Source organism: Naumovozyma castellii, chromosome 2 (assembly GCF_000237345.1).
Source record: "Naumovozyma castellii chromosome 2, complete genome".
NCBI classification, from domain to species: Eukaryota; Fungi; Ascomycota; class Saccharomycetes; order Saccharomycetales; family Saccharomycetaceae; genus Naumovozyma; species Naumovozyma castellii.
In genome coordinates, this window is record NC_016492.1 from 283,992 (window position 1) to 296,605 (window position 12,614).

Below are 12,614 nucleotides of genomic sequence, written 5' to 3' on the forward strand. Positions count from 1 at the left end.
ATCGAAAATGTGCTCTTCCTTGGCTTAATAAACTAGAGGTAATGCTAAAATTTCGAGTTGGTACGTGCCACAGAACTCTCAGATGCTTTTCCCTGTATTCACCCTCATGGATCAACTGTAATTCATGCGGTATTGAATTGCAAAATAAGAACCCTAATAAGGTTGGTTTCTACCTAGAACCAAAAGCAGCGGTTATGAACAAAGCAGCATCAATAGAAGACATCAAATATCTTTTATTTAGCCAGCACATTCAGAAATTTAAAGAAACCGATGATGCGATACTGAAGGAGGAGGATAAGATAGCAATAACTCAACCGTTGACTTGTAAGAGATGCAATGATGCCATTCATCAAAATATCTACGATAACGAAGAGTTTAAGAGAATTTCCTTTTTCGATTTGGTTGAAAATGTTCCTCGAGAAAGTAATGTGATGCATTGTATACCATTTCCTGAGTTCCCATTCCATTTAGAAAAAAGAGTTCTTTCAAATAAACACTATAATACATCATTACTTCTAACAAAAAGTGACCAAGTGATGAAACATAAATCAACCCTCACCAAAGAACTGCCTGCATTTTTAAAAGATTTTATGAAATTCCATATAGGAATACAATCTAATAAGACTATTGCTGTATCTGCATTAAAGGGCTGGAACCTTGACACGTTGTACGCATTCTTAAAGGGGAAAACATATCTTCTGGGGAATACAAATGTAGGAAAATCAACTTTAATAAATGCATTGCTTAAGAAGTATCTTGGAGTTAAGTTGTATCTGGATAAGAAGGGAAAAATCATACCGAAAGATGTATTAGCAGAACAATCTATGAATACAAAGGCGTTCCTAAAAAATCAATCGGCAGGGGTATCATATATCCCAAACATGACAAGAAATATTCAACCATATCAAATTGGAGAGAAACTGTTATTTGATCTTCCTGGGTATACATCGAACATGAAGGAAGTATATCTGGAAAAAATTATCAAAAAAGATTGGCTTGAACAAATCAGAAAGACAGAATTATATTCAGATCGCTTTGTGAAGAAGCAGTCTTACACTACTTTGAAGGGAACTGAAAACGGGGCATGTTATTCAATCGGAGGTATATTTTTTTTGGTTCCACCAGATGGAACTATAAACCAAATTGTCAAATATATTCCTGGGAAGGAATCGTCCTATAGAAACATAGATAAGGCGTTAAAAATATTTCAAGCTATTCACCACCAGAAAGATGGCGAAAAACATCCCTGGGACCAATATTGTGGTATCCATACTGAAATCTGCGATAAGGAAAATTATGTTAGGCATGTTATTCCACCATTTCAAGGCAGTATTGAAATTGTCTTAAAGAACATAGGTTACATTCTAGTGAGGACCACAGGTAAATATGAGTTTAAAGGACTTCATGAGATATGGGTTCCACGAGGCATTGATGTATGCATCAGAGAACCACTAGAGTTACTAGTCAAGAGAGGATACGAATCTTTTTTAAATTCAAAAAAGATGATTCCCGTTTGCCCAAAGGACAGGGATATAGTCAGTTTTACATATCCCATGAGCCACACTGAGGTGGATGTTCTTGCAAAGATGGAGGAGATGTATACCCAGCGCACGAAGAAACATACGAAGGAGAGTGCTAGAGAGTTATTAAGCACTGTTCACGATGATCGTATGAACCTCTTTTGGCACTATCAATGGTGACGACATCAACTTATCATAATGCATATACCATACATGTAAATAATAATCCATTAATATTGCATAAAACAAAATACTCCTCAGATAACGAATATATATTATGAACTATAATGGAGAATAAATTCAAAATTAAAATCTGTTTATGATTATTCTATCTACAATATATATATAAATAAAAAAAGTCAACTATTATACAAAGGTACCTTTGATTGATACGAAATGCAGAGAATATAAATGAGAACGAACGTAGCGGTAACGAATATAGTCCTGCAGGCAATGAAGAGAAAAAATAATATTTGAGTTAACTCACATATCATGCAAACCTACGTATTTTTTCCATCATTAAAGTAAATTGTTTGAATCATATGAAAGACAATTGTATTGTACATTCGCATAATAATGAGGGCGGGAGAGAAAGAGAAAAGTTCTTAAAGAGAATAACCATTAGTATCATGAACAATAAAGTATTTCTTTACTATCAACAATTATCTGTTGCAGTAAACTAATAAAAAGGAAGGAAAGGGTATAACAAAAAATACATTTTTTAGTTATAACACCAACTACCACCAACCACTGTTACCACTGTTACTGCTTTCACCCCATCCACCAGCGCTCGAACCGCTGTTACTACCCCATCCACCAGAAGATGAAGATGGCTTACTACCCCAACCACCGGATGAAGATCTGTTAGAGGTGTTTCTGCTACCCCAAGAACCGTTGCCACCACCTTGCTTACGGTAATCTCTTGTGCTGTTTCCTCTACCACCTCTACCTCTGCTACCACCTCTACCAGAAGAAGCGTCTCTCATAGCATCATTTAGGAAAGCTGGAACATCTTGGTTAGCTTCTGATAAGATTTCGTATAACCCCTTAACGATGTTAGAGTTATCTCTGTTAAAGAATGCGGTAGCCACACCAGTGTTACCAGCACGACCAGTTCTACCGATTCTATGAACATAATCATCAATATCACCTGGTAAATCGTAATTGATAACGTGGGTCACATTTGGAATATCCAAACCTCTAGCAGCGACGGCAGTAGCAACTAATAAGTTAGCTCTACCAGATCTGAAAGCAGCCAAGGCACGTTCACGTTCTTGTTGGGTACGATCACCATGAATGGCGGTAGCTCTAAAATCTTGCATGATTAAGAAATCAGTCAATTGGTCGGCCATTCTCTTAGTTTCCACGAAGATCAAAGTCAAACCATCATTAGAAGCAGATAATAAATCTAATAAGGCAGACTTCTTATCTTGGTTTTCAACGTAAAGAACTCTTTGCGTAATATTTTCAGAAGTGGAACCGACTCTACCAACAGACAAGAAGATATAATCTGCCAAGAAATCACGAGCTAAATGTTGAATATCAGCTGGGAAAGTAGCAGAGAACATAAGGGTTTGTCTTTCGCCAACTGGAGTCATATCAGCACCTTCGACAATTGCTCTGATTTGAGGTTCGAAACCCATATCTAACATTCTATCAGCTTCATCAAGAACCAAGTACTTGACGTTAGATAAAGAGATCTTACCACGATCAATTAAATCACTCAAACGACCTGGAGTGGCGACCAAAAGATCACAACCACGGTCCATTTCTCTCATTTGGTTACCAATTGGGGAACCACCGTAAACAACACATGGTTGAACCCAAGATCTGTAACAAAACTTCTTAGCTTCATCGAAAATTTGTGTGGCCAATTCTCTGGTTGGTGCCATAATAACAGCAGTTGGGTAAGCCTTCTTTTGGTAATAGCCGTGGGATTGAGCGTTGTCTACTACAGTTGGACCTGTCTTGAATGATTCAGACAAAACTGGGAATAAGAAACCACCAGTCTTACCGGAACCGGTTTGAGCACAAGCCATTAAATCTCTACCGGCAGCCACAATAGGAACAGAATACTTTTGAACTGGAGTTGGTTTAGTGAAACGAGCTAACTTAATGTTTTCCAATAATAACTCATCCAATGGAGGAGAAGTAAATGCGGTAATGGCTTCTGGAACGTTATCACCGGAAGCTTCAACTGGAATGTCATCGTAGTTATCGAAATTAATACCAGAAGATTGGAATTGAGGATCCTCAGCGGCACCGTACAATTCTAATTCAACCTTTGGATTTCTTGGGCCAGGAATATGCTTACCATCTTCCCATCTACCACGGTTACTAGCTCCTCTTGGGCCGTAGTTGTTGTCGAAGCCGCCTCTTCCACCTCTTCCACCACGGAAACTACCGCCACCACGTCTGTTATTGAAACCAAAAAAGCTTCCCTCGTTGTTGTTGCCCTCGTAGTTACTGTTTCTGGAACTTGGTCTGGAACCACCTCTGGATCTGGAACCGCCTCTCAAATGAGGTGGGACGTACCCGCTTTCGTTGTCATTTATGTTCATGTTTTGAACTTGTTCTGATAAGTTGTCAGCCATAGTGCACTAAATGTATAGTCTATGTGTATGAATGAGTCTACAGGGTTCATTAAATACAACCCAATAAGAGAGTCAGATAGGTAATAGGACTGTGAAATCTCTTTTAAACGTTTTTTGCGATGAGAAAAATTTTCCAACCCGTCATACACGATAATCTGTTTCTTATATTCTATACATTTATTACATTAGTATTAAATAGGCATTCAGCTCTAAATTACATTAACACACCCTTGGTGGAGGGTACATCATTCGTACCGTTGGGGGAGGTGGCCTCTCTGATGGCCACTGCAAGTGCTTTGAATGCACTTTCGCTTCTGTGATGGTCATTCTTCCCTCTTAGACAATCGACATGGATGGTTATTCTTGCAGCTTCAGCGAAACTTTCAAGGAAATGTGGGATCATTTCACAGGATAAATCGCCTATCTTTTCTCTCTTCAACCCCAATTCGATAAAGGCATATGGTCTATTGGACAAATCCACTACTGCACGAGATAGAGCTTCATCCAATGGTGCAAACCCAGTTCCAAACCTCTTGACACCACGGACCACCCCCATGGCCTCCTTGAATGCCTCACCTAGAGCAATACCACAATCCTCAGTGGTATGGTGGTCGTCGATATGTAAGTCACCAATACATTCCACAATCAAGGACCAACCGGCATGTTTGGCCAGGGCGTGGATCATATGATCGAGGAATCCCACACCGGTATGGATATCTATCACTTGTGATGATGTAGCTTGTGTGGCCACGTTGGAAGATTCTTTGGTGGGAAAGATACTGCTTTGTAGAGTTAGTGGACCACCCTTTAAAGATATAGCGATTTGAATCTTGGTTTCGTTTGTTATACGATTGATTAATGCTCTTTGTTCTTGTTCTTGTTCTTGTGCCATCGTTGTTATCTTGTTGATTGATCCTTATAGTGACTACAGCAGTGACTAGCTAGTTCTATCTCCTTTGTTTAATTGAATACGATGATTCACTTGTCATGTTCGGAATTTTTCACGTTAATTTAAACATGTTGAATAATTAATTATTTACTTGAGAAGAGTCAAAACCCAACAGAGAAGCAAACAAAGAACGGCTCGAATGTGGAAATACGGACCATCCACTCTGTTGTTAAGACGATCATATGCGATACGATCAGGTGTCAAGACTGGCGGCTATCAAATCAGATCAAGTAGGGATAAGCCTATCAAATTTGATAGGAATTTACCGCAATATAGTAGAAAAAAGGCCTGGGAGATAGCCGGTGAGGACAAGGAATCATGGTTTAAGAGAAAATATGCTCATGTTCATGCTAGGGAGAAAAGAGAAAGAAACGAGGGTACAGAAAGGAGGGATCCCTACGGGAAAAGAGAGGCCTATGCAAATAAAGTGAAGTATAAGCATGATGAAGAGAGGTCACAACATGAGAGACATGTTTCTCAATACAAGAAGCGAGATGACGTGAGTGGCCTACAGGTGAATCCATTAATGGAATACATCTACGGGACGAATTGTGTTATGGCGGCTTTAAAGAATGATAAGAGAGAATATTTCAATAAATTGTTCTTTTACGGAAGTTTAAATCCATCTATTGGAAAACTAGTTAAGGATCGAGACGTCACCTTAGAACAAACTGACAAGCATAGATTGAATCTCCTGACCAATTACGGAGTCCACAATAATATAGTCCTTGAAACTAAACCGCTACAACCTATGGAATTATCTCATTTGGGCCCGCTCGATCAGGAATCCGGTATAATGTCATTACAAGAAATTGGGTTCGATAATACGTCTTTAATTCCACATGAAATACCGTATAATAACAAATCGTGCCCGAATAAAAAATACCCATTGGGATTATTCCTTGACGAAGTGACCGATCCACATAATGTCGGTGCCATCATTAGAAGTGCATATTTCCTAGGTGTCGACTTCATCGTCATGACGAGGAAAAATTGTGCCCCCCTATCCCCTGTGGTGGACAAGACAAGTAGCGGTGCCATGGAATATATGCCCATATATTACGTTGACAAACCTTTACAGTTTTTCACCAAATCGCAAAGTGAAGGTGGATGGGCGTTCATCACCAGTTACTTAAGTGCAGGTGGCAACGTTAAGGGCCAAAAGTATATGGAGGGGAAGATATTAGACAAGGATGACCTTAAGGGGAAAAGTAATGAACTGCCCATCATGCTGGTGGTCGGTAACGAAGGTGAAGGTGTTCGAACCAATCTCAGAATGCGCAGTGATTTCTTTGTGGAGATTCCCTTCGGTAGGGATCCACAGACAATGGACCACGTGGTGGACTCCTTGAACGTCAGTGTTGCCACAGCATTGCTCATCAACAACGTCATCTGATGTGATTATGTATATATGTATGGATATACTACCTGTAAATAATATGTGACACCAAAGCTGACGCGCGCCGTTCACAGCGATCTGTTTTCGTTAACACGTCAAATGGAATCTACTATGGCCGAGACAGAGAAAGTGTTTTGTCATTACAACAGAGGGTTTCCATCAATTGTCCACGTCAGATAGCCCAACAAAGACGGTTCATTGCTCAATTCGCTGCCCTCCACCCAAGATCAACTAGCATGTCCTCCAACGAAAACTCAAACAATCAATCAAACGGTAACAAGTCCTCAAACCGTAACTTCATTAAACGTCCTGACGTTTCTGTCAGAGACAAGAAGTTGGACACTTTGAACGTTCAATTGAAGAAGATTGACACTGAAATCTCTGGTATTAGATCTCAAATCGATAAGATTCAAAATTCTGACTCTGTCTTATCTGAACGTAAGAAATTGCAAGACTCCAATAAGAAAATTATTAAGGATCAAGCTGAATTGAAAAATCGTAGAAATGTTATCTTTGAAAACATTAAGGTTTTAGACGCTAATATTAAGAGAAAGACCAATGATATCAACGAAAAGTTGGGGAAGAAGCATAAGTATAATACCACTGCTGAAGCTAAGCAAAGAATTAGTGAAATTGATGACATGATCGGTGGCGGTGATTTATCTATTGTTGAAGAAAAGATGTTCATCAAGGAAGTTCAATCTTTGAATAAATTGATGAAGGATTTGGCCGCTGTGGACCCAATTAAGAAATCTGTCGACGATGATAAGAAGAAGATTGCTGAATTGAAGGAAGAATTAAACGGTTTGAGTCCAAAGAATCTATCTAATGATTTTGAAAAGAATCAAGAGAGATTAAATAACTTGAACGAAAAATCTCAAGGTGTTTACGATAAGAGACAAGCCTTGTTCTTGAAGAGAACTGCTTTATATGCTAAACGTGATGAAATTTACTCTCAAATCAGACAAATTAGAACTGATTTCGATAATGAATTCAAGGCTTTCAAGAGTAAGATGGAAAAGGAACGTTTGAGACGTGAAGAAGATGAAAAATTATCTAAATTAATTGAGGAAAAGGATTCTAATTTAGGTAAGTTGCAAGAAAAGTTAGCTCATGCCAAACTTCCAGCTTTCACTTTCGAAATTGAAGCCATTGAAAACTCTTTGCTAAACTTGGATCCAACTTATGTTAAGCCAAAGAAGAATGTCCTTGGCGAATTAGAGGCCACTAATAAAGATATAAATACCCCACAACATATTAGAAAAGTGGAACCTGCTGACGACTTAGTCCTTGTTGTTGAAAAGAAGGAAGATGATATCTTTGCTAACACTGCGCCATCCAAGTCAAAGAAGTTCAAGAAGAAGAACCAAAATAAGAATAAGCAAGCCGAAGCTGGTTCATTCTCCAAGATTGATGGTAAGTTCACCTTGGAACCAACTTTAATTGCTACTTTAGCTCAATTAGATGTTAAAGTCCCAATCTCTAAGGATGATGTTGCAATCACTGTTGAACAATTGAAAAAGAAGCATGAAGAACTAGAAGCAAAGCAAGATGAACAAACTGAAAAGAATATTGCTGCTGTGGAAAAGGAAATCGAAAAATTGGAACTCAACTATAAGAACAAAGAAGCTGAAGTTAAGAAACAGTTGAAAGAGAAGAGATTGAAAGAGCAACAAGAGAAGGAACAACAAGAAGCTGCTCAAGCCTAAATCTTGTAATGTCAGTATCATTTTAAGCCCACGAGGGCTTCTTTTTCCCATCACCCAGAAATGCAGTTACGTTAAGTAATTTTTGTTAACATAGAATCTTTAATTTATTTATACACGAATTAATGATAAATTTGTTTAAATCAGAAGATATTCTTAATATAAAAATTTTACACTTATAGATTTACTAAACTTACAGAATGAATTGTAAGTTTACATCAATTGGATGCGATGCAGATAATTGTGGCTTTTGTGAATATTTTGCAGCTAATTCTTGTCTCATATTTTGTAACAAGGAAAGGTATGTTTGCTGTGGTTGTGAACCTAAGACTTTAATAAAGGTGTATGACATGGCTCCTGTATTTTGACCTTGTTCAACAGCATCTGCAGAAGTTTGATTATCCTTGGATCCAGAAAGCATAATTATATCTGCAGGAGAGAATTTAATTTGCTTAATCTTTTCACGATCAGTGTTATTCCCATAAGAATTCTTCACAGTGGAAAACATAGATCCTATCGACTGCATTAACGCACCTCTATTACCGGTAGCATATGCCATTGCGGCTTGTAAACCTTCACCACCAACATCCTTCCACATATTCGGTTCCTTTATGACACCTTTTGTGGAGTATGTATATGGCAAGTCCAACACAGTTCCTGAATGACATGAATCAAATAATGCCGTTAGTCTGACACCTTCTCTTAAAGGCTTCACCATAATATCATGCATATCATCGTCAATGAGGGGACCTGCAGACTGGAAATCTACTGGATAAATAACATCATCCATCCCATCCTCTTCATCACCATCTAGATCCTTAACTTGGCCACCATGACCAGAATAATGGAAGAACAATGAATCATTGGGTTGTGCATCCCTCACCAACCATTGCATAGCCCTAATGATATTAGCTCTTGTGGGAACCCTGACCATATCCGTTTGGTCATCAGTCAGGATAACAATATCATCAGTAGAATATCCATATCTAGTGGAAAGAAAATTAAAAATGTTATGAGCATCATTGATACAACCTCTTAATGCATTCTGAGAACCGATATAGTTAATACCGATTAGTAAAGCCTTACGTTTACCTGTACATTGAGAATAACTGAATGAATGCTGAGTAGCATGGTTTTCTAATTGGAATGTTTGACTTTGTTGAGGTGGCAGAGAAATGTTTTGAGGTTGAACATAATTTGTTGGTGCATTGTTGTAGCCTTGATATTGTTGTTGTTGTAACGGTGCCGTTGCTGCTGGCCTAGAAAAATTATTAGACTGCTCTTGACGGTAAGCTGGTGGGGGACCCTGCGGTGGCATGTACCCTTGTCCTTGGGTGGGTGGTATGGGAGCAGCTGGTCGTGAGTAACCGTTGGTGGTGGATCCATTGTACTGTGTCCCTTGTGGTGGAGGAGCACCGTTTGGACGGGGATAACTGTTGTTATTTGCGTTATTGTAGGTGTATTGGCCTTGTCCTGGATACATTTTAGCACCTTTTGGAGTCTTTAACTGTTGTTTCTGTTTCTATCCAATGTCTCATATCTGTCAAATAAAATATCAACGGTTCCGCATCGAATCGGAGTCAAATTTGAATTTAAAGGAAACTAACCATCTGGAGGTACAAAAGCACTAAAAGAGAACAAGCCATCAAGATCGTGAACAGATGTTGAAGTACTCTACGACACGAGCTGTAGTTAGCAAACAGCGCTTATCATTATCCCAGATTGGCAGATACATATCTACCTCATCCTCAAGCAAGGAACCAACTCCGACCATCAGAAGAAGAACCAGAACGACACAATTTAAGGATGCCCTAAACGTTGGTCCCACATTCCAAGATTTCCTCACTGGAAATGCCACAAATTTTAAGACGCTTGATCCTCTTGCAGAAGCCGAGTATAAGAAGTTACCATCATGGCTTAAGGTGCCTATTCCAAAGGGCTCCAGTTTCACCAAATTAAAGAGTGATGTGAAAAAATTGAAATTAAGTACAGTATGTGAGGAAGCAAAGTGTCCAAATATTGGAGAATGTTGGGGTGGTGGTAAGGGAAAGAAACAGGATAAAACTAAAGCAACTGCTACCATTATGCTGCTAGGTGACACATGTACTAGAGGTTGTCGATTCTGTTCTGTGAAAACCGATAGAAACCCAGCTGCGCCAGATCCAATGGAACCAGAGAATACCGCAGAAGCTGTGAAAAGTTGGGGACTTGGATATGTGGTACTTACCACAGTAGATAGAGATGATTTAGTTGATGGTGGTGCTCATCACTTAGCAGAGACTGTCAGAAAAATTAAAGAAAGAGCACCTAGCATCTATGTGGAAACATTATCTGGTGATTTCAGAGGTGATTTAGAAATGGTCAATGTCATGGCAAGAAGTGGGCTTGATGTTTATTCTCATAACTTAGAAACCGTAGAGGCACTAACGCCTCATGTGAGAGATAGAAGAGCTGGATATAGGCAGTCCTTAAGTGTCTTGAAACAAGCAAAGGAGACAGTACCAACGCTCATAACAAAGAGCTCCATCATGCTTGGATTTGGCGAAACTGACGAACAAGTGTTACAAACTTTGAAAGATTTAAGAGAAGTTGGGTGTGACATAGTTACCTTTGGTCAGTACATGAGACCAACAAAAAGACACATGAAAGTAGTAGAATATGTACATCCTTCCAAATTTGATTATTGGAAAGAAGTGGCTGAAAAGGAGCTGGGATTCCTGTACTGTGCATCAGGACCCTTAGTAAGGTCTTCTTATAGAGCTGGTGAATTTTTCATCGAAAACGTTTTAAACAAGAGAAAGGCCCATTTAAACCAGAGTACAACTTTACAAAACTAGGATAAATGTTGTATTCCTATAAATATTAAATCCTGCACTAACTATTTATTATAGTCATTATCTTTATTTATTTTTTGCAAAACCCAAAAGGAAAAATTGCTCATTTTGTCAAAGCTCTTCCATCCTCACTCATAACAAATAATCACTTTGGTCTTGCGTTTGTGATCTTTTGGGTGGAAGAAGCGCTTAATTCTTCCCGTAGACCTCTATCCCATTTTCAATATTCCACTTTGTATAACCCATAATTTCCACTTTTTAATTCCCTGGTCAATAGGTTCATTGGAAAATCGATCTAATTACTTTGGTAATCCATTCTGGTGCAATCTGGACTAAATAAAATTTCTAAACAATACAAGTAAAAGGTTGATTAATTAAATAAAAATCTGGTTATAAAAATCTCGGGAAATGCACAAGTTACATTGAATGAAAATTCAGAGTCTGTCACATGCATAACTAAACTAGAAACACAACTTCTACTCCTAGTAAAATGATCACACTTGGGACTGACAGCTTTTTTGAATTAGACTGCAATATTAGATCTTTTTGTTGTTTGTTTGTGGAATGGTTCAAATAATGTAATTTATTTTGGGTTTCAATCTCTCTGGTTAGTTGGGCTTCTGCCATAAGTCTGGCTACATACCCACAAAATGATGCAAAAAAGAAGAGAATTATTAAACAAAAGAACAGACTAAAAGTCCAACTCAACTCATCAAGAAGTAAGTCTTTCTTTATTAAAGAAAGCACGTAGCAAACAATAAGAAAACCTTGAAGCAGTAAGCAAAACCCTTCGACCAGGGAACCTACTTCAGTCGGGTTCTGGTAAACAGTTGCACAGATTATTTCTCCAACAAAAGAGTAGAAATACAATTGAAATCTAAGTAATGAAGAATGGTCATTGTCAAAAAATTGCCTAATATATCTTGAACACGATTTCTTAAATAATTTGAATTTTGAAACTTCATTCTCATTTGAAGATAGAGGGTAAGGCGGAGGCGGGGAATTCAAAGTCGTAAAAGAAAGTGAAGATTGGTAAATCGTGCTAGGTTCTGCTGAAAAGGTTTCAAAAAATCTGTTCCCCCAAACAATTAATTCTGTGTTACCTATGTCGGATGATGAACTCTCCAACATTTCTCTGGAAGCTGTATTATTAGTCGACTGTTGAAAATTTGACATTTTTTTTCTTGGTCTTGCAATCAATCACAAAATAAACCCTAAGTGTAAGAGTTTTAGACTGTCTAGTTTCCATAATTATGAGACATTGAAGGATAGTAACAAGTGTAAATATTCTTTGTGAATTGAGGGAGCACTCAAATTCGCGTCGTTGTCCGTTTCGGAGTTTTCATCACTGTCTTCAAGTTAACGACGTAGAAAAAAATTGTATAAGTTAACTGATCTTTTCTATACCAGGGGTAGAGATAGATATTGGGGAAGGCAAGTAATTTATCCAACCCAATCCTATTAGCTCTACAATTGTTTCAATACTATCCCGAAAGATTTTACTTTATATGCTTCAAAGAACGTACAGTTCCATAAACCTTAAACTAATACTTTGTCCTCCTCTCTTGTTTTGTAGATCTTTTGTAGATGGGGATAAAAAAAGTTAATGAAC

General features: G+C 38.2%; 8 protein-coding genes across 8 annotated transcripts; 4 read left to right on the forward strand and 4 right to left on the reverse strand.

Annotated features, from left to right (window-relative positions):
• Window positions 1-41: 41 nt before the first annotated feature.
• On the forward strand, window positions 42-1,700 carry GEP3 (Gep3p; the record flags this gene model as incomplete). Its single annotated transcript, XM_003674582.1, has 1 exon — window positions 42-1,700. The coding sequence occupies one exon, from the start codon at window positions 42-44 to the stop codon at window positions 1,698-1,700; it is 1,659 nt and encodes a 552-aa protein (XP_003674630.1).
• A 557-nt stretch (window positions 1,701-2,257) lies between these two features.
• On the reverse strand, window positions 2,258-4,114 carry DED1 (DEAD-box ATP-dependent RNA helicase DED1; the record flags this gene model as incomplete). The annotated part of the gene is made up of 1 exon (XM_003674583.1): window positions 2,258-4,114. One exon carries the CDS (start codon window positions 4,112-4,114, stop codon window positions 2,258-2,260), a length of 1,857 nt encoding a protein of 618 aa, XP_003674631.1.
• Window positions 4,115-4,328: 214 nt separating this feature from the next.
• Window positions 4,329-5,006, reverse strand: HIS3 (imidazoleglycerol-phosphate dehydratase HIS3; the record flags this gene model as incomplete). The annotated part of the gene is made up of 1 exon (XM_003674584.1): window positions 4,329-5,006. One exon carries the CDS (start codon window positions 5,004-5,006, stop codon window positions 4,329-4,331), a length of 678 nt encoding a protein of 225 aa, XP_003674632.1.
• Window positions 5,007-5,202: 196 nt separating this feature from the next.
• On the forward strand, window positions 5,203-6,459 carry MRM1 (Mrm1p; the record flags this gene model as incomplete). The annotated part of the gene is made up of 1 exon (XM_003674585.1): window positions 5,203-6,459. The coding sequence occupies one exon, from the start codon at window positions 5,203-5,205 to the stop codon at window positions 6,457-6,459; it is 1,257 nt and encodes a 418-aa protein (XP_003674633.1).
• A 239-nt stretch (window positions 6,460-6,698) lies between these two features.
• Window positions 6,699-8,171, forward strand: BFR1 (Bfr1p; the record flags this gene model as incomplete). Its single annotated transcript, XM_003674586.1, has 1 exon — window positions 6,699-8,171. One exon carries the CDS (start codon window positions 6,699-6,701, stop codon window positions 8,169-8,171), a length of 1,473 nt encoding a protein of 490 aa, XP_003674634.1.
• A 190-nt stretch (window positions 8,172-8,361) lies between these two features.
• On the reverse strand, window positions 8,362-9,651 carry MCA1 (Ca(2+)-dependent cysteine protease MCA1; the record flags this gene model as incomplete). Its single annotated transcript, XM_003674587.1, has 1 exon — window positions 8,362-9,651. The coding sequence occupies one exon, from the start codon at window positions 9,649-9,651 to the stop codon at window positions 8,362-8,364; it is 1,290 nt and encodes a 429-aa protein (XP_003674635.1).
• Window positions 9,652-9,829: 178 nt separating this feature from the next.
• LIP5 (lipoate synthase) lies at window positions 9,830-11,005 on the forward strand (the record flags this gene model as incomplete). Its single annotated transcript, XM_003674588.1, has 1 exon — window positions 9,830-11,005. The coding sequence occupies one exon, from the start codon at window positions 9,830-9,832 to the stop codon at window positions 11,003-11,005; it is 1,176 nt and encodes a 391-aa protein (XP_003674636.1).
• Window positions 11,006-11,458: 453 nt separating this feature from the next.
• Window positions 11,459-12,178, reverse strand: NCAS0B01790 (uncharacterized protein; the record flags this gene model as incomplete). Its single annotated transcript, XM_003674589.1, has 1 exon — window positions 11,459-12,178. The coding sequence occupies one exon, from the start codon at window positions 12,176-12,178 to the stop codon at window positions 11,459-11,461; it is 720 nt and encodes a 239-aa protein (XP_003674637.1).
• Window positions 12,179-12,614: the final 436 nt, after the last annotated feature.